General features: G+C 39.2%; 1 protein-coding gene across 1 annotated transcript in view; it reads left to right on the top strand.

Moving 5' to 3' along the window:
• The window catches only part of MET (MET proto-oncogene, receptor tyrosine kinase), a 135,280-nt gene extending 130,460 nt beyond the window's left edge, over positions 1-4,820 (top strand). Inside the window, exons 21-22 of the mRNA XM_032276217.1 lie at positions 2,099-2,235; positions 2,332-4,820. Of these exons, the coding sequence (XP_032132108.1) occupies positions 2,099-2,235; positions 2,332-2,542 (348 nt within the window). The 3' untranslated portion in view covers positions 2,543-4,820. The remainder of the gene's footprint in view (positions 1-2,098; positions 2,236-2,331) is intronic.
• Positions 4,821-26,604: the final 21,784 nt, after the last annotated feature.

Genomic DNA, 26,604 nt, shown 5'->3' with positions numbered 1-26,604 from the left:
GATAGACTGGATAGGGAAAATGTGGCACATATACACCATGGAATATTATGCAGCCATCAAAAACGATGAGTTTGGGTCCTTTGTAGGGACATGGATGAACCTGGAAACCATCATTCTCAGCAAACTGACAGAAGAGCAGAAGATCAAACACCGCATGTTCTCACTCATAGGCGGGTGTTGAACAATGAGAACACATGGACACAGGGAGGGGAGCACTACACACTGGGGTCAGTTGGGGGGAAATAGGGGAGGGACGGTGGGGGGTGGGGAGCTGGGGAGAGATAGCAAGGGGAGAAATGCCAGATGTAGGTGATGGGGAGGAAGGCAGCAAATCACACTGCCACGTATGTACCTATGCAACACTTTTGCATGTTCTTCACATGTACCCCAAAACCTAAAATGCAATAAAATAAATAAATGGGGAAAAAAATTTTAATGCATATTCTGAGACTTGAAAGTTAACACAATGATGTTGTCAGAAGTGATGGTTAAAATTTTCAGGCTTTGAAAACTTCTACTTTGCAAAGCTGAATTAGACAGCAAAGTTCTGTAGCTCCTCCTGGCAAGGGGTTTGAGTTTTCTGTTGGGATCAAGGCAGTCAGCAGCCTTCAAGGGTTCCTGCACTTGAGCAAAGGAGTCATTAATGGAAATTTATATTGGCAATTACAGCATCTACCTCATTTCTTTCTTTCAGTCGCAGTGTTCAAAGGCAGGCTTTATTCTCCTTCTTGCTGGGTATTACAAGCTACACTTGCCTCTCAGTTTTAGGTCTTCCTACTCCAGCTGTCTGGTGTGGATTTTCCTTCTGCTCCAAGCTTCTTTCATCTCTTCCTCCTTATGCTTCCTACTCTTAGAATGGCCTGGAAGTGTTGCTGGGCAAGAACAGCCCTCCTGGGTCCTCTCCACAGGGGTGGCCTGCCCGTGCTGACTCTCCTTGTGTCATTCTTGCATGGACACATGTCCAGGGAGAGATAATACGTATGACCTTGTCTATTCTGAGTACAGTGTTTTAAATCAAGAAATTGCATGATTAGTGAAGTTCAGTAGACCAAGCAAGACCTAAGGGTCAGGAACTCTTAAATGTTTATCCCAGTGTGGATTCAGATGTCTTGGGGAATTTTAGCAAGTCACTTAACCTCTCTGTGTCCCTGTGATCTTCCTATATAGTACTGATACAGCTATTTTATAAGAATCTAGCACTTTAACATTTTCATGTTACAGTTTTATTGAAATTAATTTTCAATAGAGATATTTGTTGGCTTATGGTTTTATTATTTTTAATTTTTAATATGAATTTTTACTTATGCTGATTTAGATCTTCCTTTTTTTTTTTTTTTTTTTTTTTTTGAGACAAAATCTTGCTGGGTCTCCCATGCGGGAGTGCAGTAGCACAATCTCGGCTCACTACAGCCTCCGCCTTCCGGTTTTCAGCGTTTCTCCTGCCTCAGCCTCCTGAATAGCTGGGATTACAGTGTCTGCTACTACACCCAGCTAATTTTTGTATTTTTAGTAGAAACGGGGTTTCACCATGTTGACCAGACTGGTCTCAAACTCCTAACCTCAGATGATCTGCCCATCTCGGCCTCCCAAAGTGCTGGAATTACAGGCGTGAGCCATCACCCCCAGCCAGATCTTCTCCTTTAATATTAACCTTTTAATGTGATTACATTTCTTAAAGAGTATTTACATTTATTTCATAACCACATAAATTTAAATTTTGGGAGGCTTTCTTTCTTTTACAAGTAATGTAAAATTGTAGTGAAGCTATTGGAAAAGAAAAGGATAGAAACATGTTAGTGCTTTAACACTGCAGGAGAGAATTCGGAAGATGTACTCTACTAATGACAGATGGAATCTTCATCATCTGCAGACTTCAGATCCTCTTTTTGAAAACTTTATACTTACTTATAATCTACACCTTACCTGGTTTAAACAAGTCATGAAATGTATAGCAAAATGATGGCCTTTAAGGAAATTGTTGCCCAAAACAGAAACCGTATTGAGTATGTTAAGCCAAGTTTAGTTATCAAGACCTACTGATTTCCTTTCATATTTTTCACCTCTCTCACCTGGACTGTCCTTTTTCTTGTTTTACTAGTGGTCCTTTGGCGTGCTCCTCTGGGAGCTGATGACAAGAGGAGCCCCACCTTATCCTGATGTGAACACTTTTGATATAACTGTTTACCTGTTGCAAGGGAGAAGGCTCCTACAACCCGAATACTGCCCAGACCCCTTGTAAGTAGTTCTTTCTGTACCTCTTATGTTCTTTACTTTTACAGAAATGCCTGCCTTCAAAGGGTCTCTTACAGCATTTCCTTCTTTTTGAAACAGATATGAAGTCATGCTAAAATGCTGGCACCCTAAAGCTGAAATGCGCCCATCCTTTTCTGAACTGGTGTCCCGGATATCAGCGATCTTCTCTACTTTCATCGGGGAGCACTATGTCCATGTGAACGCTACTTATGTGAACGTAAAATGTGTCGCTCCATATCCTTCTCTGTTGTCATCACAAGATAACGCTGATGGTGAGGTGGACACATGACCAGCCTCTTTCTGGGAGACATCATAGTGCTAGTACTATGTCAAAGCACCAGTCCACACTTTGTCCAATGGTTTTTTCACTGCCTGACCTTCAAAAGACCATCAATATTCTTTGCTCTTGCCAATATTGCACTATTATAGGACTTGTATTGTTATTTAAATACTGGATTCTAAGGAATTTCTTATCTGACAGAGCATCAGAACCAGAGGCTTGGTCTCACAGGCCACTGCAGCCGTGACAACACTCCTGTCATATTGGAGTCCAAAACTTGAATTCTGGGTTGAATTTTTCAAAAACTAAGGTGCCACTTGATTTCATATGGGAAACTGAAGCAGTGAATGTTGAGGGCTTATCATAGAAAACTCAGAAGAGATAGTAATGTTCAGGACAGATGTGGCAGTCCCAGGACAGGCTGCCTGTTTAGAATTACAGTTTTTCAAAAAACTTTTGTGTGTTGTATGGTCAATAACACTTTTCATTACTGATGGTGTCATTCACCCATTAGGTAAACATTCCCTTTAAATTTTTGTTTGTTTGTTTTTTGAGACAGGGTCTCTCTCTGTTGCCCAGGCTGGAGTGCAGTGGCATGATCATAGCTCACTGCAACCTCCACCTCCCAGGCTCAAGCCTACTGAATAGCTGGGACTACAGGTGTGCATCACCATGCCTGGGTAATTTTTGAGTTTTTTTTGCAGAGCCTGGTTGCCAGGCTGGTTTCGAACTCCTGGACTCAAGCAATCCACCCACCTCAGCCTCCCAAAGTGCTAGAATTGCAGGCATGAGCCACTGCACCCAGCCCTTCTAAATTTTTGTATAGACATTCCTTTGGTTGGAGGAATATTTATAGGTAATACAGTCAAAGTTTCAAAATGGCATCACACAAAATGTGTTTATAAATGAACAGGATGTATTGTACATAGATAACATAAAAAGATTTGTATGAAATAATTTAGTCATCATGAAATATTTAGTTGTCATATAAAAATCCACTGTTTGAGAATGATGCTACTCTGATCTAATGAATGTGAACATGTGGATAATTTGTCTGTATTTTTTTAAAATGACAACTCAAAATAAGACATGTAATTTGTGATGATAAGTATTTTTAAAGATAACTCAGCATGTTTGTAAAGGAGGATACATTTTACTAAAAGGTTCATTGGTTCCAATCACAGCTCATAGGTAGAGCAAAGAAAGGGTGGCTGCATTGAGAAGATTAGCTTCTGTCTCAGTGGCAGCTTCCCACCTCACAAACAATTAGAGACAAAACTTTTGGGGAGTTTTATTTTGCATTAGGGTGTGTTTTGTGTTAAGCAAAACATACTTTAGAAAAAAACAAATGAAAAAGGCAATTGAAAATCCCAGCTATTTCACCTGAATGGAATAGCCACCCTGAGCAGGACTTTGTGATGTTTTGCTCTGTGGAATTTTGTGCTTACTACTGTATAGTGCATGTGGCGTAGGTTACTCTAACTGGTTTTGTCGAATGTAAACATTTAAAGTGTTATATTTTTATAAAAATGTTTATTTTTAATGGTATGAGAAAAATTTTGTTAGGCCACAAAAACACTGCACTGTGAACATTTTAGAAAAGGTATGTCAGACTGGGATTAATGACCTCATGATTTTCAATGACTGTAAATTGTGATAAGGAAATGTACTGATTGCCAATACACCCCACCCTCATTACATCACCAGGATTTGAAGCCAAGGGTTAACCCAGCAAGCTACAAAGAGGGTGTGTCACACTGAAACTCAATAGTTGAGTTTGGCTGTTGTTGCAGGAAAATGGTTATAACCAAAAGCTCTTTGATAGTGGGGAGACTTACCAGAAGACCCAAGGAATTGTACTGAAGAGCTATTATAATCCAAATGTTGCCGTTTCATAAATGTAACAAGTAATACTAATTCCCAGAGTATTGTAAATAGTGGACGACAAAAGAAAATCTGCTCTGTGGAAAGAAAGAACTATCTCTACTGGGATCAAGTGAACGAACGCATCAAGAATAGAAAGAACTCGGGGAAACCTCCCATCGACAGGACTGCGCACTTGTATATACATTCTTGAGAACACTGCAATGTGAAAGTCAGGTTTGCTATTTATAAACTTGTCCTTAGATTAATGTGTCTGGACAGATTGTGGGAGTAAGTGATTCTTCTAAGAATTAGATACTTGTCACTGCCTATACCTGCAGCTGAACTGAATGGTACTTTGTATGTTAATAGTTGTTGTTCTGATAAATCATGCAATTAAAATGAAGCGATGCAACATCTTGTATACTGATAGTTGGTTATTGCCAGTCATGCTTGATTACCTACATTTGCATAATGATAGAGGAAGTCTAAGATTGATTTCACCTGGCTGCATAGAGCTCATCCATATAGGAGAGCCTTAGTCAAGTTAATGCTGAGGAAGTAGTAAAACAACTTGCATTCCTGAATCTCAGGAAGTCTCTGTCTTTCCAAGGTTTGGGTCTAAGTTACTGATTACCTGGATTTTTCTGACAGTCTTCCAACTGCTAGCGCAGCTGTTTTAACATGGTTCTGGTCTCCAGTAAGGTGTGTCTTTAGACCAGAAGACACAAAAATGGAGCAGCAGCCCCATAGTTGGCATACAGATACCTAGGTGTGGGTTGGAGAGAGAGGCCTTCTTGCCCCCTCAGAAAGACTCTTTATCTACACAGGTGTCTTCCATTTTACCCCCAGTTACTAGAGAAATTACCTTTAGGTTATTTCCATGTATATTCTTGTAACGGTAAGGGAATTCAAAGATGATCATTCCAGCCACCTAAGAATTCTGTGATACTTTGGGGAAATCAAAAACCCAATTTAAAATAATGCCTATAAAATACAGTGGAGACTGATTCTTTACTGGGAAATAATTCGATCCCCACTGATGGCCAAACTCTCTCCCAGTCAAACGATGCATTTCCACAGGAAGTTTAATCCAGTTCTCTCCCATGAGGACAAGAACCTGTCATCTTTACCTCTCTAGAATCTGGCACTTAGTAGATTCTCAAATAATTGCTGAACCAAAACAGCATTTTCTTATTCCCCATCACTTTATTTATTTATTTATTTATTTATTTTTATTTTTTGAGACAGGGTCTCGCTGCGTTGCCCGGGTGGGAGCGCAGTGGCATGATCTTGGCTTGCAGCAAACTTTACCCTCCTGGATCCAAGCAATTCTCCTGTCTCAGCCTCCTGAGTAACTGGAATTTCAGGCACATGCCACCATGCCCAGCTGATTTTTGTGTTTTTAGTAAAGATGGGGTCTCGCCATGTTGGCCAGGCTGATCTCAAACTCCTGGTCTCAAGCGATCCACTCGCCTCAGCCTCCCAAAGTGCTGGGATTACAGGCATGCGCCCTGCCTATTTTAAACCACCATGGATACAGTTATTGCCTACATAGCTTCCATGATGTTTGGTGAACACTGATATGGAGAGGGTAGACATTTTGGGGGAAAGAGAAATAGAAAGATAAACCTTTGCAAAGTTTGGCATGATGCTATGCATTTTTAATTACCACAGGGTTTGCACTTCACAATATAAGCATCAATTATATTTGCTCTCTGATCTACACACAGTGGATTCCATCCTTAAAGAAATAGGGAGAAGGGATATATAACAAGTAAAAATACATCAAGTGTGTAAATGCTGACATCTGGAATTGTTAATCTACCCAATTTAGTTCAGGAAAAGAGTTAGCATTATATAAAACAAATTGAATAGTATTTTACTTAGCTCAACAAATATCAAGCTCCTATGTCTGTCAAACACTGTGCTAAGTAAGGGGGAAATAAAAATAAACAGTCCTTCTCACCCAAAGGAATTTGATGAAACAGACAAAATTACATAATTAATGAATATTAGAATTGTGCATTTCTTAGATTTGTAAATGTCTTAAAGAGGCATCACAGTTTAAACATACACAAAGTGCAGGCTCCTGGGCAAGAGACCAAGCCCTGATTCAGGTTAGGCAACATGTTGAACCTTTCTAAACCTGCGCACTCATCTGTCAAATACTTTAATCCTGATTACCTTCACAATGTTCTTTGAAGACTTTTTAAAAAAAGTGTATAAAGGCACTTGGCACACCATAGTTACTCAATAATCATAACATCATTATTATCTTTAGTGTTAGACAATAAAAGCCCATATGTAGCCTTAGTTGGCTAAAGGGAAATGAGGCCTGGAATGGCGTTACAGATGTTTAAATCCAAATTCTTACCCTATTCTTTTCTTTTTTTTTTTTTTTTTTTTTTTTTTTGAGACAGAGTCTTGCTCTGTCATCCAGGCTGGAGTGCAGTGGTACAATCTTTGTTCCTGCAACCCCCACCTCCCGGGTGCAAGCAATTCTCCTGCCTCAGCCTCCTGAGTAGCTAGGATTACAGATGCCTGCCACCATGCCAGCTAATTTTTGTGTATTTAGTAGAGATGGGGTTTCACCATGTTGGCCAGGCTGGTCTTGAACTCCTAAGCTCAGGTGATCTGCCCACCTCATCCTCCCAAAGTGCTGGGATTACAGGCATGAGCCACTGTGCCCAGCCAACTTCTGATCCCATTCTTCACCTCACATCTGCTTTATATACAGTAGAAACAGCTGTGATTCTGCCCCATTCTGAGCATTGATATGACAATGAGGGTGAGAGAGGAGAAAGGTGACAAGACAGTGACACTGGCAGGAGAACTCCCTCACTTCTTTCTCTGAACTCTCTACTATCACTTTAATCACTTCTGTGATGGGTTCCTTTTTTCTGTTTTAGCCTTTACACCTGGAATACATAATAGACATGGAAGAGAACATTCCCTCTAAATGACTCTTATTCTTGCATGAAGGTGCAAGAATAAGAGTCATAGTCTTCAGTATCGGTATCTAAAAATTATTATTGTTCCTGCTGGGCGCGGTGGCTCACGCCTGTAATCCCAGCACTTTGGGAGGCCGAGGCGGGTGGATCACGAGGTCAACAGATCGAGACCATCCTGGTCAACATGGTGAAACCCCGTCTCTACTAAAAATACAAAAAATGAGCTGGGCATGGTGGCGCGTGCCTGTAATCCCAGCTACTCAGGAGGCTGAGGCAGGAGAATTGCCTGAACCCAGGAGGCGGAGGTTGCGATGAGCCGAGATCACGCCATTGCACTCCAGCCTGGGTAACAAGAGCGAAACTCTGTCTCAAAAAAAAAAAAAAAATTATTATTGTTCCTTATTTTTGCTGAAATATTAATAGATGGTTAATGATCATTCAGACTGAAGAAAAAGTAAACTAAGTACGGCATTGCTTTAGTTATGTGCTATGCGTTTGGAAGACAAGGAATACATGACAAGACACACAGAGGGGTTACACAGGCACATATGACTCACTGTTGTAGCACTTTAGACAGTTCCAAGACAGAGAGAGAGAGATGCAGACATTATGCCCTAAAGGAAGAAATGCTTACTGCTGTTTTTCATATTTGAGGGGTTCTTTCAGGACTGTCTCAATTCCTTATCTATCAAAGAATTGGAAAAAACTTCAGTCACAAACCTATGAAATATTTCAGTTGGGAAATTGAAGGTAATAAAACAGATGCTTGCCCAAACTGTCCTTTGCTGTAAATTATTCCAGAGATCTAGATTACGTCAGCCAAAGATATTGATCACATGCTGAGAGGTTTATAACTGCTATTGACTTACCATGTGACCCTGGGGCAGAAATCTAGGAAAATTGCAAAAGCATATCTACAGTAATGAAAAGCCCATCATTAATAGGACTTACTATCTTGTCATCCAACCAGTTCTATGTTAGCTTCAAGGCAAATATTTAACAAACATTCGAAGCAGCACTTCTGTCTTCTCCCTTTTATCTTCCATTGACGTTCCGGAGTTATGCTGATGAATATGTTTTTGTTCTTATCAATAAAACATGTAGGTTAAAGTAAGCAAATATATTGATAATTATTAGTCTATATAAATTAGCATGCAAATATTCAAATCGCCCCTACTCCTTTACTATTACTATTATTATTTTAATAAAGAGCTCTTCATGTAGATCAGTTTATAACAGGGCTCAGGTTCAATTCTCCTGGGTAGTTAAACCTACCCAGTCAAGCATTCTGAAAACTAGGTACTCTTTTTTTTTGTTTGTTTTTTGAGACAGAGTTTCTCTCTGTCTCCCAGGCCTGAGTACAATGGCACAATCTTGGCTCACTGCAACCTCTACTTCCTGTGTTCAAGCGATTCTCATGCCTCAACCTCCCAATAGCTGGGATTACAGGCATGCATTACCACATCCGCCTAATTTTTGTATTTTCAGTAGAGATGGGTTTTGCTGTGTTTCCCAGGCTGATCTCCAGTTCCTGGCCTCAAGTGATCCGCCCACCTCAGCCTCCTAAAGTGCTGGGATTACAGGTGTGAGCCACCACACCTGGTGGAAAACTAGGTATTCTTAGAGAAGCAATTCTGAGTTGAAAATGGCTGTATTTAGAATGCACAAACAGAAATCTCTGATTTAAATTAACTACTAATTTAACATTATTTTGAAGCACTGGGCCCAGATTACAAAGAGAATTAATTCATATTCCTTTCTTGAAAAGAAGTCCTTTGTCTTTGTGCATTCAATTTTTCACTGTCACATGAGTACATTCTTTTCACCACATGAGTTCCAGGCTGGCAGAAACATCCACTAATCCTTGGACCTCTTGGCTGGAACGACAAAAATGCATAAAATCTTACCAGGCCAAAAGAGATCAACTTTAAAAATCTTTGGCATCCAAACATGTCAGAACTGTTTTTCGCTGGTTCTCCAAACCGTTTGTGTTCCTCATATATGGTCCAGGGGATCTGTAATGTCAGTTCCTACTTTTATTGGGCAACCAGAAATTTCTAAGCACCATATTTCATTTACCTTTCTTAGTTGTTTATAATTTTCACCGCTGTTTTTACGAGTTTTCTTCTGTATATCGCTAAGCCTAAGTGTGGAGATGTAATGGCCCGTTCTTTGCCAATTAAGCCCTTACTTTGATGTTGGCCACTTTGCTCCTGTGACATCTGCTCTTTCCATTATAGAGAAACTAGGGCTTTCCTTCTGCAGAACTGTGACTAAACAACCACCTTATTCATCAGTGGCAACAATTCTTGTAAACAAGAAATGCTGAATTCCGAGGCTTTGTGAAATCCTGCCCCCAAGAGGCCACATGTTTAAAGTCAGTCACGTGGTCCTCAAAAATGATTTTAGAAGTCACAGTAAAATTACAGAGATACCCAAATATCCTAGTGTGATGCTGTTGCAAACCTGTTTCTAATTTTGGGGTTACACTATGAGGAAGGACCTATGGAAACACATGAATAAAGAAGCAGCAAGTCACCGTCCCAAAGACACTAAAAAACGTATTTGAGAAAGGAAATATCTAGCGTTAAAACAACATAGATGCATTTTCTGAAAACAAATTTAATTGAGAAAAATAATAATGATAACAATAATGATCTAATCCCAGGACAATGTCACAGGAATTAATGACTGCCTAAAAGCTAATGGTCCAAGGTAATGCTCTCAGGAATTATTCTTGCTTAATGAACTGCTATTGGTGTAGTAAACGAATGCTTAAAGTGACAGAAAGTAAAAAATCAGGACTGCCATTATGGAGCCTGGTTGATTCAAAGGGGGGAAGGGGGAGAAGCTAATGCAAAAAACCAAATGCGTCATTTGCTGCAGTTACTCATTTTTAAAAATTCATTTGTCATTCACAAATTATAGATCCTTTATCATTTTTTCTTTTATATATCTGTCTTGTACTTTAACTCTAAAAATATGTTTACTTATGCATTGTTTTATTGACAGAGAAGTAATCTGATAGTACAAATGCAACTCCCTCTAGTGCAGGCATGTCTAACATTATGTTATAAGATCTAACATTATGTTAGCCTCAAATTGTCTTATTTTAAATACAGTGATCTGAAGAAAATGTGGATCCTCCATGTGGGCTTTAGCATACCACCTCAAAATTATACTTCACTTAGAACTTACTACTCAACATCTTATTTCAAGATTATTCTAACAGCTGCCTCTCCACATTGCCTCTTCCTTATAACCCCAAAACAGCTGCCAAAATTATACATCTGATCACTTCACTTTCCTGCTTAAAAACCTATGTCCATTCCTAGGTGTTCCCAGCACAGATCTTTTGTTGTTTTGTTTTGTTTATTTTTGTTATAAAAATGTATTTTTGAGGAAAAAATTTTAAACTGGATAAAAAGATATAAAGTGAACAGGAAATATCCTCTGACCACTTTCTGTCACCCTCCATCCTTACTTCTTACAAGTAGCCAATACGAACATGCTCTTCCAGAAATGTTCCCCTCTGCATCGGTGGAACTAAACTAAACCAGACACTTTAGTACATCCTTCAATAGCCTTTGTCTTATTGACCGAACTGTGACTCAGCACACACTTCTCTAGTCAAGAATATTGTTATTCTACCTCTGTGACTTTGAACTCCCAAAAGAAATATCCCCCTTTGAGATAAGAGCCATATAAACAGGGTTAGGCCAAGCTAGCCCCCTCCCCCACTGACTTATAATTTGGTATTCCTTCAAACCCGCATCCTTTACATTTGTTTTGCTCAACTTTTATTTAAATGGAGAGGAGATTAAAATGATTTTCTCTTAAAAGAAAAAAATAAATAAATAAATGATTTTATTTTAAAGAAACAGATTCACTGGTTTCTATTTGCCAAAGCAGGATAAAAATACTTTTTAATCAACAGAATAGTATGCTTTTCTAAAATTCTAGTTCTCTTTTTCAATGGAAATTTGCAATGAAAGTTTCCAGATGCTTGGAAGTTATAAAAAGGTTTAAACTTAGGTAATAAAAACAAATCACCCATTTCTGATAAGCAGCACTCTGTGAGAGATTATTTCAGAATCTCAGCTGACTAACAACTTTTAGGATGTGTGGCAAACACACATCACAGAGATGGGTTGTTTACTGTAGCAAGTTACTTGCCTTCAGTCCAACTGTCCTTTTGGCAGAAGCACACCAATCTAATTTTGCCTGTTACATAAAGAGCCACATGTGGAAACCTGAATCGCCTGACATCATATTACTGACTTAATCCAGTCATAATTCAGCGCCCAGAGAACGCCTGGCAAGCCCACCCACCCCCCACTCTCACTCTGGATATATTCATGATAGCACAGAGGTTAGCTGGACTAGGGCAGACTCCTTTCCACCACTTATCAGTAGTGTGATTTTGGACCAACTGCTTAACCCTTCTAGGCTTCTGTTTCTGAATAAAGTAAAAATACTAACACTGGTTACCTCATTAGATTGTGCAAACATTGAATGAAACAATGCATGCTGTGGCAGTCATTATTGCTGGAGACCTTGATTTTACTTTTTAAATTTTTATTCAAGACTCAATAAAATTACCTCCAAAGATGTCCAAAGTTTGGCACAGTTCAGAAAAGTCTGAAGGTAAAAGTCATGAAAACAGACATTGATCTTCTTCATCTTTTTTGGTAGTATCAACCTGATATAGACTGGAGCAGTGTCCTGATCCAGCCTGACTTTACCGCCTGTGTGACCTTCACATCACTTAATCTTTTTAAGTTGTGCTTTCCTTGTCTATAAAAAATTAAGATTATACCTCACAGCATTGATTATAAATATTAAATTGTGTAAGATTTTATACAAGTACAAGGTGTTATGTTCATCAGAATATATATATATTTTTTTACTTTAAAGGTCTCTGTAGAACTCATCTGATTCATAAAATTCCCTCTAACCAACCCTAGTACTTCATTTGCTCCCACATAATTGCTGGAGTTGTTTACACAAATCCATACTCAGAATCAAAGGGCTCAAAGCTGGAGAAGGCAGTGAATCCGGCCGCAGGCCTCTGCTTGAACATTGTGGGTGCTGGTTGCTAGCTGACCCTTACACAATTCCACATCCTCTTTGGAGTTCAAAGTTTGGGATTAAAATCACCACCCCTTCTCAAAGATAAACACAAATGGAGCTCTGAGGTGGTGTCCGGTGCTAACATGAGACAGGTTGAGTGTGAATCTCATCAGAGCAGTGTTTTTCCAACATAATAAACTGCTCTTTGTTCAAATCAGAAACTGATTTCATTCGATTTTCCCAAATCGGCCCTGCCAGGTTTCCTTGATTTAATTGTATATTTTTTGTCTGCTGACAATGGAAAGCAGAAGAAAATAGTCTTGCTAAGGAAATGAAATACTACCAAGAAAAACAGGCATTCTCACACTGTATGAGGTGGGTTTTTTTTTTCTTCACATTCAATTTTTATAAGAAAAAAGGTCTCTACCCTTTGAAACAACAGCATTATTGCGGTGACTATTAGGTCATATCTACATGGCCCAAAAGAAAATGTTGGAAAGAAAATTAACTAGTTCATAAGGGTATGGGCAACATTATTTTTAAAAGGAAATGGTTCTTCATACATAGAAAGAATAATAAATGGGAGCAAAAGAAATGTGAGTTAGGCAATTATTTAAATAATTCCAATTTTAAAACGTGTACTTAACCAAAGCATCTGTGGAGTTCAGGTAAAATCATTTAGAGGGAACACAAATTAACCAAATAATTACAGAAATTCTTTAATTTTTTAGCTAAAACTGCTCTTTCTTGCTTTAATACCGGAGAAGACCTGAGTCCTGGTTGACTGGTAGTGAAGAGTTGTACTGAAAGAACAAAGGTTTGCAGCAAGTTAGGACCAGGTTCCTACCTCAACTCTGTCATCTACTCATCATTTGCCCATCGGCAAATTTCCTTTTTCATTTATTTGATTTAAAAATACTATTGGGAGCCTTCTACATGAAAGGTGCCATTGTAAAGAAAGAAGATACAGTAGGCAATATACTAACCAAGACTGTTGCTCCCTAGAGGCATTTATTCCAAAGCAGCGAGAAAGAAAGACAGACAAAAGGCAAGGGGACGGAGGAAAAAAGGGAGAAAAGGAGAAAGGACAAAAAGCAGAAAAAAGAGAAAGATGACAGATAAGCAATGAAACTATCAATATTTGGTGGTATGAAGCCATGGAACCTGGAGGCTATCTAGGGATAGATGCCAGAAAGAGCCGAGGATACAGCCTTAGGACACTACAGTGTGTAGAGGTCAGAAAGGTGAGACTGAAGAGCCCATAAAATGCTAAGTTATCAATCTGTCCCCAGGCTGGAGTGCAATGGCTCCATCTTGGCTCACTGCAGCCTCCACCTCCTGGGTTCAAGCAATTCTGCCTCAGCCTCCCAAGTAGCTGGGATTACAGGTGCACACCACCATGTCCAACTAAGTTTTTTTTTGTTTTTGTTTTTGTTTTGGAGACTGAGTCATACTCTATTGTCCAGACTGGAGTGCAGTGGCAGGATCTAGGCTCACTGCAACCTATGTCTCTCTGGTTCAAGCAATTCTTGTGCCTCAGCCACCTGAGTAGCTGGGATTACAGATGTGTGCCACCACACCCAGCTAATTTTTGTATTTTTAGTAGAGACCGTGTTTTGCCACATTGGCCAAGTTGGTCTTGAACTCCTGGCTTCAAGTGATCTGCCCGCCTCAGCCTCCCAAAGTGCTAGGATTACAGGCGTGAGCCACTGCACCTGACTGATTTTTCTAAAATTATGTACATTTTGCTTCTAGCCTATTAAAGATACCCAACAAATGTTAATTTCTTCATTTTTTAAAAAATTCTCTCCCTCCTCACCAACTCCCACCATGCAAATATAATTAATCTCTGGTTCTAAAAAAAAGACAACTGAGCCACTGTATACCAAAGAAATAAAAAACTAACACTTCCTTTTGCTCAGTTTATCTAGGCCCCCACTGAATGTACCGGGTGAGCAAAGATCATACAATATCAAATAATTATAGATCACAACTAGTAATCCCAAATGACAAGTCCTCCATTCTTCTGAATTTCATTTCATTCAAATTGTTCTAAAGTTTGCATCCTAAATTACACAAATTATATACACTACTGTCTTCTATTTTAAAGAGGGAAAATTTTGCAATCTTCGTTTACCCGTTCCCTTTAAACATCTTAACTCCTGCTAACACTTGGATGAAAGCATTTATCATTATCATAATTAGAGAAAGTCCCTAAAAGCAAAAAAAAAAAAAAAAAAAAAGCAATAACCCACAATTAATCTAGAGGGTGTATATCAGAATTAGGTTCAGAAAATCCCAAAACAACTGTAGCTTACAGGAGATGAGATTTTTTTATCTTACACAAAACAGGTTGGAGGATGGGCAATTGGGGGCTGGTGTAGAAGCTGCAAGATGTTGGCAGGGACCCAGGCTCCCATCCTTCTACTCCATCATCCCAAGGCATGCCTTCTATCCTCAAGGTCACCTTGTGGTCCAGATGGCTTCCTGCCCCTCAGGAAGGAGGGGGAAAGCCTGAGTCAACACACTTTATGAACCTTTCTTATAATAGAAGGAGTCGAGAAGGTTGTGTGGTGAAAGAAGATGCTTCTGAATTGGGCCCAGAGAGATAGGTAGGAAAAGGACATTCTCCACAGAGTGGATCATATCGGCAAAGAAGTCAGAAAAGTACAAGCATGGTTATGGAACAAGATATATTAATTTGAATATAATAATATTTAGGAACAATAGTGATGTGTCTGTTGATGAAGAGCCTTGGTGTACAATTGACTATAAGCCTCCCCACCTATAACAGAATGATTCTCTTATTTCCTCATGATGTGGGGAAGTAGGTTTGGAAATTCAAAGATAGGGTCGAGTCATAGGAAAATATAATCAGAACAAAAGAAGATGAGTTTTTTGTTATTTTGGGCTGCCAACCCCTCAGCCCTGGCCACGCCAACACATGCTTCCGGGAGCAAGTCCACCCAGAACCCTTCATGTCCATGGACATGCTGCAGTACTGTGCATTTAGTTATCTCTCCTGGAGGAACACAGCCCACAGGCTGGCGCACGGTAAGCACTACAGAGATATTGTGGATCAAGAATATAGAAACTAGGGTGCATGCTCCAGGAGTGTAGAGAGTGCCCAAATCAAGATGCCCCTTTAATAGCACTTTAAGGTGTTAGGAAATGGGGAATGAGGAGAGGATTTCAAAACAGAGGGGCAACAAAATCAGAACAATTATTTGGAATAATAACTCTCACAGCAATAATTGGAAGAGGAAATAAAAGATCAGTTAGGAGACTATTTCAATCACACAGGAGTGTCTAGATAACTAAAACAGAAACAACAGTTGTATTGAAGGAGATTGGCAAGAGGTCAGCATCCCATGATCACTTTGCACTATTGCTTTGTATGATTGTGTTTGATGGCACGATTGTTTACAACCTTCAACTTTCTTCCCTACTTCATCATCAGTGTTACTTTAGAATAATGAAGCTTCTTCCATCCATTAACTCCACTAACATTTGATCTCCCCATAGGTTGAGGTTAAAAATTAATTACTCTTCCAACATATTGATTGCATGACTATAAATACAAAAACAGAACTACAGAGCAACTACAGGGACGCTTTGTTTAAATAGTGTGTTTGCTCTTTTTAAAGGAGGTAATTGATGGCGAAGGACTTTGGAACTGGAGGAACATGCTAGAAAAGCAACCCTTGAGTGCCATCTAGTGCTGACAACACATTTAAATGTAGTGTATCAAAGAAGGGTCTGGTTTCTTACACTGCAGGTGACTTATTGTTGAAAGTAGGCAATGTTTGAATAGTAAAAACCAAACTTACACTGCTTTTGTTGCTTGCCACCCGGGTATTAACATGAGTCTTCATTTTGAACTACAGTGGGAGGAAGGCTTCATTTCAGCTTCTAGGTCAAGGAGCGTTCACAGAATTGGAGGGCGTTGAGTTCAGCTTTGCCTCATCCTTGATACAACTCTTTCTTTTTGTCGTCCCAGGAAAAGGTTAGGCCTAAGGAAAAGCTAGCTTGTTACTCGTCCTTTTTCTCCCTTTTAACGTTTAGTTTCAGATTATTTCACCTAATTAAATATGAACTCATAATATTTCATGAATTAAAAGATGGAGAACATGGAAGAGGTTAAGAACTGGTGTTGAAATCTCCTGCCATGGAAATTCATTGTTACTGAGGTGGCTCATATATCAGAGCACTGCCTTCTACGGACATTAAAATTCACTTTGTTTCGTGTCCCTAATACCGCCCAGCCCTTGGTAAGCACGAAGCTGACATTATATTAGGCAATTCATGCTGACCTAGTAACTCAAAGCAATCATCACTGGTAACTTAAAGTGACTACACTCCAAAAGAAATACAGCCTAAGGTCACAGTTATAAATCTTACCACAGGAAGGCCAAAGATTATAATCTTTATGCCAAGTGCTGCAGATTCCTTTCTGCTGAGGAGAGTCATATTTCAAAGACTTTACTAATCTGAAACCTATAGGTGGTTGTGACAATAGCAGATATGGCTTAAGTGACATCAAACCCACATTTAAAGGAACACTGGGTAAATCAGTAGAAAAGGGGCAATTACATTTATTATATCTGCAGCCAAGTCTGTATACTTTTACCTTCACGCTATACTGAAATGCAATATTATAACTGTTTATGAACTAAGAGGCTAACATATAAGAAAAGTATAGTTAACTAAGGAAGTGTGTGATCCTGTAACAGTGTGTATTTGCATAATTTGCAAGCAGTCTCTGAGTTTGCTATGATGAGGTGTAAACAGAGGGTATTTGTTCAGTGGGAACTTTGTACTGTTGAGACCAAAGTCAAAGGTTTGGTCCCTAATCAGGACAGACAGCTTCACTGTTGGGTGCCTGAAAGCACTTTATCATTATGCTTCCTCAACATCGAGGGGCTTTAGGAAGAGTGAACATGTAAGTTGGCCACTGTTAAAGAAAAACATTTTTTAAATGTTCTCATTTGACTTTTTTTTAACATAAGGAATGTGTGCCTTCTATGTACAAAATAAGATGTGATTTTTTTTAAAGCTAACATTCTTGCAGACTCTCACAATCTCCTCCCATACCCGCTCTATTCCCATAGATTCTCTCACCTCCATATTTATATGCCTCTCATACTTATAGAAAGATATACACATATGTGATTTTCGAGTTTTAAATAAAAATAGAATCATGCTATACACATAATTTGCAACAGTTTATTTTGACTTTGCAGCATATCACAAGTATTCCTCCAGTTTATAATTCAGTCTTTCTCGTTGCTACCTGACAATCTGTAGAATACAAGTTACAATCCATTCAGGTTGTTTCCATTTCTGTTTGTTTTTTTCACTATTACAAACAATGCTACAAAAAATATATTTTACATATAATCTAATAGACTGGCCTTTTATTCTAGGATACAGCCCCAAAAGTGAGGTTACTAAGTCAAACACTGTATTTTATTAGATATTAGACAAGTTATTTTCCCCAAAGAGTGCACCTTTTCACACTCTGAAAAATATTTGAAAATACCTATATCCCTGTTTTGTACCAGTGTGGGACATCATCACTCTTTTTCATTACTGCCAATTAAGTAAAAAATGGTTTCTCGCTATTGTCATAATTTGCTTTTCCGTGATTAACAGTGAAGTTGGCTTCCTGTGCTTATGTGTTTTGTAGCCATCTGCATTTCTTGAATTGCCTTTCTACAGTCTTTGCTCCATTTTATTCTTTCCTCAATTTTTTATTCAATTGTTTGTCTTTTCTTAGCAGGTGGCAAGATCTTCTTGTAGATTAGATATATTAACCCTTTGGCTGGGTGCGGTGGCTCATGCCTGTAATCCCAGCACTTTGGGAGGCTGAGGCACACAGATCACTTGAGGTCAGGAGTTCCAGACCAGCCTGGCCAACAAGGTGAAACCCCGTCACTACTAAAAATACAAAAATTAGCTGGGTGTGGTGACGCGTGCCTGTAATTCCAGCTACTCAGAAGGCTGAGGCAGGAGAATTGCTTGAATCCAGAAGATGGAGGTTGCAGTAAGCCAAGATCGCACCATTGCACTCCAGCCTGGGTAGCAGAGTGAGACTCTGTCTCAAAAAAAAAAAAAAAAAAGAAAGAAAAAAAGAAAAAGGAAAAAAAAAATAAATATTAGCCCTTTGTTTTTACCACAAATTGTTTTCCCAGCCAATCATTGTCCTTTGACTATGTTTATGTCTTTTGCCATATAAAAATTTTACATTTTCATTTAGTCCAATTTATCTATCTTTTCTAGCATTATGTTCTCCACTCTAAAAAGGTCTTAGAGAGTCTTCCTGGCCCCAATATTGTAGAAAAACAATTTCAAGTACACACCTTAATGATGGTGGACTTTCAACTCCAGAGACCTCAAATAAACCCCCACACAAGTCTGGCAGGTCATGGAAAGTTACCACACCCAACCAGTAAGAAAGATAGGATATCCTGGGGGCTGTGATAAAATAGAGCGTATACATCCCATCTAAAGGAGACAGTCAGCACTGTCAACCTAAAATAACTGAAAGGACCAGAGTCTACTTTAAAGAGAGTTTATTCAAGTGTAAAGTTTGAGGATGCCCCACGTGGAAACACAAACTCCAAAGGAATGGAATCAATGTTTCAAAATAGAGAAGTTAAAGTTTCATTTATTCTTACAGAAATAGAGAGTGTTTAGCAAGTTTATGACATTTTTTATACAAGGTTGGTGCATAGTCACAGCAATTTAATATGTTACAGGCAGCGTTTCTTTAGGGAAGGGTACATTTAACATTTTTTACAGAGAGTGTAAGAGTCATGAGATTTTTGTCACATGGTCTAAGCAAAGCAGGACAACAAAGGGGAAGTTAATCTGTAATAAGGACCTTTAAGAAAGCAGGAAGTTTTGATTTGCAGTAGCTTTAAAACAAAAAAAAGAGAAAAAAAAAAAGCAGGAAGTTTTTGTTCCTGACATCACTTAATTCTCTCTAGTCACTGTACAGAACAGGAAAAATAAAATAGCAAGTTAATCTATAATCTGAGAAACAGAAGTTGCAACTATATGTGACTCAGATCACAATCACATCTCTCTCAAGACTTAAAGTGTTTGAGGGATTCCAGCACTTTTTCTTTTTTTAGATGGAGTTTCGTTCTTGCTGCCCAAGCTGGAGTGCAATGGTGAGATCTTGGCTTACTACAGCTTCTGCCTCATGGGTTCAAGCGATTCTCTTGCCTCAGCCTCCCGAGTAGCTGAGATTACAGGCGCCTGCCACCACACCCAGCTAATTTTTTATATCTTTAATAGAGACAGGGTCTTACCATGTTGGCCAGGTTAGTCTTGAACTCCTGACCTCAGGTGATCTGCCCTCCTTGGTCTCCCAAAGTGCAGGAATTATAGTCGTGAGCCACTGCACCTGGCATCCAACAGCTTTTAAGTTAATATTTAATTCTCACAGTACTAAACTCCAGTGAAGATTGGCCCTTGAGTAATTCAGGCTAAATGTTACCACATCTTTTTTTTTTCTCTCTGAGAAAAGCCAGCTAACCAGATTTTTACATAAAATTTCCCAACTTTATAATATATGTTAGCCCTTTTTATTATTTATTTATTTGAAACAGGGTCACTCTGTCACCCAGGCTGGAATGCAGCAGCACAATCATGGCTCACTGCAGCATTGACTTACCAGGCTCAAGTGACCCTCCTACCTCAGCCTCCTGAGTAGGTAGAACCACAGACGCATGCCACCATATTCAGCTCATTTTATGTTTTTGTAGAGATGGAGTTTCACTATATTGTCCAGGCTAGTCTCAAACTCCTGGGCTCAAGGGAGCCTCCTGCCATGACCTCCCAAAGTGCTAGGTTCACAGGCATAAGCCACTGTGCCTGGCCTTAACCCATTCCCCGCTGCCCCCTCTGCAGACAGTCTTGTTCTGTTACCCAGGCTGGAGTGCAGTGGCATGATCTTGGCTCACTGCAACCTCCACCTTCTGGGTTCAAGCAATTCTCCTGCCTCAGCCTCCTGGGTAGCTGAATTTACAGGTATGCACCACCACACCCCCCTAATTTTTGTATTTTTAGTAGAGACAGGGTTTCATCGTGTTGGCCAGGCTGGTCTTGAACTCCCGACATCATTATCCGCCTGCCTCACCTCCCAAAGTGCTGAGATTACAGGCGTGAGCCACCGTGCCTGGCCAACCCATTTTTTTTAAAAATTAAATTACTCAGGCCAGACCAAATGTGTCTCTGAGCCCCCGATATAAAGCCTAGTTCCTCATGGCACTTGCACTACAAGAGAAAAAAAAAAAATCCAAGGATTTACAATGAATCAGGCACTGAAATTCATATATATCACTTTTTAATCCTCAAAATAGCTTACCACTTAGGTGTTAGTATGATCATTTCACAAATAAGAAAACTGAAATTAAGGATGGATTAAAAATTTATCCACATTAATCAGCTAGTAACAGAGCCAAGATTTCAACCCAGTTTTTCTAGCTCCAAAGCGTAGCTCTTTCCGCCCCTCCCCCACCCCACCAATGGAGTTTCACTCTTGTTGCCCAGGCTGGAGTGCAATGGTGCCATCTCAGCTCACCATAACCTCTACCTCCCAAGTTCAAGGAATTCTCCTGCCTCAGCCTCCCAAGTAGCTGGGATTGATTACAGGCATGTGCTACCAAGCCCAGCTAATTTTATATTTTTAGTAGAGATGGGGTTTCTCCATGTTGGTCATGCTGGTCTCAAACTCCTGACCTCAGGTGATCTGCCCGCCTTGGGTTCCCAAAGTGCTGGAATTACAGGCATGAGCCACCTCGCCCGGCCAATAGTAGCTCATTCAACCTTATCATGCTATAACTCTCACTAAATTCCAAAGTAGAATGTCATCCTTATTTTCCCACTTTTTAGAAAGCGAACCATAAAGATCTTAAAGGACATTTCCAGCACTGTTTGAACTATGGAACTTCGCTGGGCACAGTGGCTCACACCTATAATCCTAGCACTTTGGGAGGCTAAGGTGGGCAGGTCACTTGAGGCCAAGAGTTCCAGACCAGCCTGGCCAATATATTGAAACTCCATATTTACTAAAAACACAAAAATTCGCTGGGCATGGTGGCAGGCACCTGGGATTCCAGCTACTCAGGAGACTGAGGCAGGAGAATCATTTGTACCTGGGAGGCAGAAGTTGCAGCGAACCAAGATCACCCCACTGTACTCCAGACTGGCAACAGAGCAAAACTATCTCAAAATAAAAACAAAAAAATAAAAATAAAAACAGAAATATAAAACTAGATGAGACTTTCCACATGTCAGAGATGAAGATTACTGCCCAATTCAGTATTCACCTCAAAATAAAAATGGTCACTGTACATCAATGTCCCATCCAATGTGAAGTATGGGCATGGAGTTCTCTTGGGATAAGAAGGTGGCAGTGACTGAAAACTCAAAATTAACCAGCAGCAACCTCAAGATCTGTCCTTGGTACTGAGGATCTGCCCTTCAGCTTCATGCTCTTATAGGAGATCCTTAGAAAGATGTGAGGCCAGATAAGCTACAAAGATTGCAAATTTAAAAAAAGGAGAAGAGAGTATTGATCAAAGAAGCTCCTTTGAGAAAGGAACCTCATTCTCTCCCTCTGGGAAACTGAAAACCCATGGCAAAGATTAAGATTTTGCCAAACATGGGAATTTGAAGAAAGAAAGCAGTATCTGCTCCATCCGGTCTTTTGCTTGAATGAATAGCCTGTTAAAAAGGATAGATAATATTCATTTGTTTTATGTGAATTTGCCTGGGGAGGTAAGCACAGCCATAATAATTTTCCTGGGCTCTGACGACTGTGGCTTCTGTTCTTGGTATTACTCTCATTGGTTTTCTTTTTTTAAATATATTGATTAAATTAATCCAGGTCTTGGAATAACATATTCTGCACAGAAATCAAAAGAGACAGAAACAGTAATAAATAACTGATGCAGCCTCTGATATGTTAAACATGTAATGTTGAAAGAAAAGTTTTCTCCTTTGACACACAGTGAGTCTGAGCATGTGTCATAACAAAAAGACCTTGCCACATTCTAAGAGTCTGAAATGTTGGGGGAAAAAGCAAAAATGAAAAAGAACAACTTTTTATGTTGATATCAAGATCTTCTGCATATTCTCTGCCAAAATTACATTCTACGCAGTGATTTCATAAGCTGTAGCAACATTAAATTTTTATCTTTGTTCTGCAATTCAGGTACGATGAGTTAAGTAAAAAGCTAAACAAGACATCTTTGGGCCTCAGATGCTCTTCAAAAGAACATTTCAAAAGAAATTTGTTTCCATTTGACTTTATAAGTATATGACAAACTTGAGTGATAGGAAGACCATTATCATTCAAGTTAAGACCAAGAACTGGTCCAAGGACTGGCTTAGTCACTTTTTAATAGTTTGCATTTATTGGGAGATTACTATGTGCCAAACATGACATAAAATGCTTTACATTGATTAACAAATATAATCTTTACTCCATCTGATGAGCTACATTCTATTATTTATCTTAATTTTGATTTAAAAAAAAAAAACTAGGCCACAGAGGATTATAGAATTCACCCAAGATTGTATTACTACCAGAAACCAAACACAAATAGTTTTCCTCCAGGAATTCATGCTTTTAATCAATGTCCTATAAATGGATAACATTGAGCCCTTTCCTTCCTAAGGCTCAGATAACTTGTCTCAAACATGAGGATAATAAAACCAATTCTATTTCCTTTGGTTATTTTGAGGAATAAGTGAGAGCATTACATGTAAGGGTCTCAATAGGCTGGGTACAATGGCTCATGCCTATAATCCCAAGACTTTGGGAAGCCAAGGCAGGAGGATCACCTGATGCCAGGAGTTCAAGACCAGCCTGGGCAACATAATGAGACCCCCATCTCTACAAAAATTAAAATTAAAAAATTAGCCAGGCATGGTGGCATGTGCCTATTATCCCAGATACTCAGGAGGCTGAGGCAGGAGGATTGCTTGGGCACAGTAATTTAAGGCTGCAGAGAGCTATGATAATGCCCCTGGACAACAGAGTGAGACTGCGTACCTAAACAAAAAAAAGTCTCAGTAAGTTATAAATCATTACAATCTTTAGCTTCTTTCCTAGTTTTAAGAAATGAAAACAGTATTTGTCATTGCCCTGCTATGTACAAATCTGTGCCACAGGTGGTATGGAATACCACCCTCTACTTGGTTTCATTTTTGCCATTTGGCCAGCTCCTTCTGCTTTAACTAGATGTGTTTTCTTCTCTTTACCTGCTTCCATCAAAATTTTATTTATTTATTTATTTATTTTAACTTCTATTTTAGGTTCAGTAGCATATGTGCAGGTTTGTTACATAGGTAAGCTGCGTGTCATAGGAGTTTGACATACGGATTATTTTGTCATCCAGGTAATAAGCATAGTATCTGAGAGGTGTTTTTTCTGATCCCTTCACCCTCAAGTAGGCCCCAGTATCTGTTGTTCCCCTCTTTACATCCATGTGTTCTCATCATTTAGCACTTACTTATAAATGAGAACATGCCGTATTTGGTTTTCTGTTCCTGTGTTAGTTTGCTAAGGATAACAGCCTCCAGCTCTAACCATGTTCCTGCAAAGGATATGATCTTGTTCCTTTTTATGGCTGTGTAGCATTTCATGGTGTATATGTATCACATTTTCTTTATCTAGTCTACCATCGATGGGCATTTAGGTTGATTTCATGTCTTTGCTACTATGAATAGTGCTGTGATGAACATAGCCTGCATGTGTCTTTATGGTAGAATGATTTATACTCCTTTGGGTATATGTCTAATAACAGGATTGCTACATTGAATGGTAATTCTGTTTCAAGTTGTTTGAGGAATCACTACACTGCTTTCCACAATGGCTGAACTAATTTACACTCCCACCAGCAATGTATAAGCGTCCCCTTTTCTTCACAGCCGCACCAGCATGTTATTTTTTGACTTTTTAATAACAGCCATTCCGACTGATATGAGATGGTATCTTATTGTGGTTTTGATTTGCATTTCTCTAATGATTATTAAGGTTGAGAATTTTTTTACGTGTTTGTTGGCCTCATGTATCTGTGTCTTCTTTTGGAAAGTGATTGTTCATGTCCTTTGCCCACTTTTTAATGGAGTTGTTTGTTTTTTGCTTGTAAATTTGCTTACGTTTCTTATAGATTCTAGATATTAGATCTTTGTTGGATGCATAGTTTGCAAATATTTTCTCTCATTCTGTAGGTTGTCTGTTTACTCTGTTGACAGTTTGTTTTGGTTTGTAGAAGTTCTTTAGTTTAATTAGATTCAATTTGCCAATTTTTATTTTGGTTGCAATTGCTTTTGTCATCTTCATTATGAAATGTTTGCCAAGTCCTATGTACAGATGGTATTTCCTAGGTTATCTTCTAGGCTTTTGTTAAATTTATTTATTTATTTTTTATCATACTTTAAGTTCTGGGATATATGTGCAGAATGTGCTGGTTACATAGGTATATATATGCCATGATGGTTTGCTGCACCCATCAATCTGTCATCTACATTAGGTATTTTTTCTAATGCTATTCCTCCCGTTGCCCCCATCCCCCGACAGATCCAGTGTGTGATGTTCCCCTCCCTGTGCCCATATGTTCTCATTGTTCAACTCCCACTTATGAGTGAGAACATGTGGTGTTTGATTTTCTGTTCCCATGTTAGTTTGCTGAGAATGATGGTTTCAAGATTCATCCATGTCCCTGCAAAGGACATGAACTCATTTTTTATGGCTGCATGGTATTCCATGGTGTATATGTGCCATATTTTCTTGATCCAGTCTATAACTGATGGGCATTTGGGTTGGTTCCAAGTCTTTGGTATTGTGAATAGTGCTGCAATAAACATACATGTGCATCTGTCTTTATAGTAGAATGATTAATAATTCTTTGGGTATATACCCAGTAATGGAATTGCTGGGTCAAATGGTATTTCTGATTCTAGGTCCTTGAGGAATTGCCACACTGTCTTCCACAGTGGTTGAACCAATTTACACTCCCACCAACAGTGTAAAAGCATTTCTATTTCTCCACATCCTCTCCAGCATCTGTTGTTTCCTGACTTTTTAATGATAGCTATTCTAACTGGCATGAGATGGTATCTCATTGTGGTTTGATTTGCATTTCTCTAATGACCAGGGATGATGAGCTTTTTTTTCATGTTTGTTGGCCACATAAATGTCTTCTTTTGAGAAGTGTCTGTTCATATCCTTTGCCCACTTTTTGATGGAGTTTTTTGGGTTTTTTTCTTGTAAATTTGTTTAAGTTTCTTTTATATTCTGGATATCTGACAAAGGGCTTCTAGGGTTTTTATAGTTTTATGTTTTACATTTAAATCTTTAATCCATCGTGAGTTGATTTTTGTATGTGGTGTAAGGTAGAGGTTGGCCTACTGGCTAGCCATATGCAGACGGTTTTGCATGTGGTATAAGGTAGAGGTTGACTTATTCCTAGAACCCCTTTTTTCCATCCTCCTTTCCTCCATTGGTTGGTCTCTACTTTACACCCCATACAAGACCTTCTCCATATGGCCAGTTAGTTATCCTGCACCATTTACTGAATGGGGAATCAAGCTTGTTTTTGTCAGCTTTGTCAAAGATTAGATGGTTGGGCCGGGCACAGTGGCTCAGGCTTGTAATCCCAGCACTTTGGGAGGCCAAGGGTAGCAGACCACTAGGTCAGGAGCTCGAGACCAACCTGGCCAACATAGTGAAACCCAGTCTTTACTAAAAATACAAAAAATTAGCCAGGCATAGTGGCAAGTGCGTGTAATCCTAGCTGCTTGGGAGGCTGAGGCAGGAGAATCACTTGAACCTGGGAGGTGGAGGTTGCAGCAAGCTGAGACTGTGCCACTGCACACCAGCCTGGGTGACAGTGCAAGACTCCATCTCAAAAAAAAAAGTAGATGGTTGTATGTGCCATTATTTCTGGGCTCTCTATTCTGTTTCATTGATCTATGTGTCTGTTTTTATACCAGTAACATGCTGTTTGGGTTACTGTAGCCTTGTAGGATAATTTGAAGTCAAATAACTTGATACCTCCAGCTTTGGTCCTTTTGTTTGGGATTGCCTTGGCTATTTGGGTCATTTTTTTGTTGGATCCATATGAATTTTAAAATAGTTTTTCCATTTTTGTGAAGAAT

The sequence above is a fragment of the Sapajus apella genome, unplaced genomic scaffold, assembly GCF_009761245.1.
Source record: "Sapajus apella isolate SASKATOON/1434 unplaced genomic scaffold, GSC_monkey_1.0 scaffold7, whole genome shotgun sequence".
In the NCBI taxonomy this organism is placed as follows: Eukaryota; Metazoa; Chordata; class Mammalia; order Primates; family Cebidae; genus Sapajus; species Sapajus apella.
Note: the sequence above shows the minus strand (reverse complement) of the source record. Positions and strands in the feature narration are given on the sequence as shown.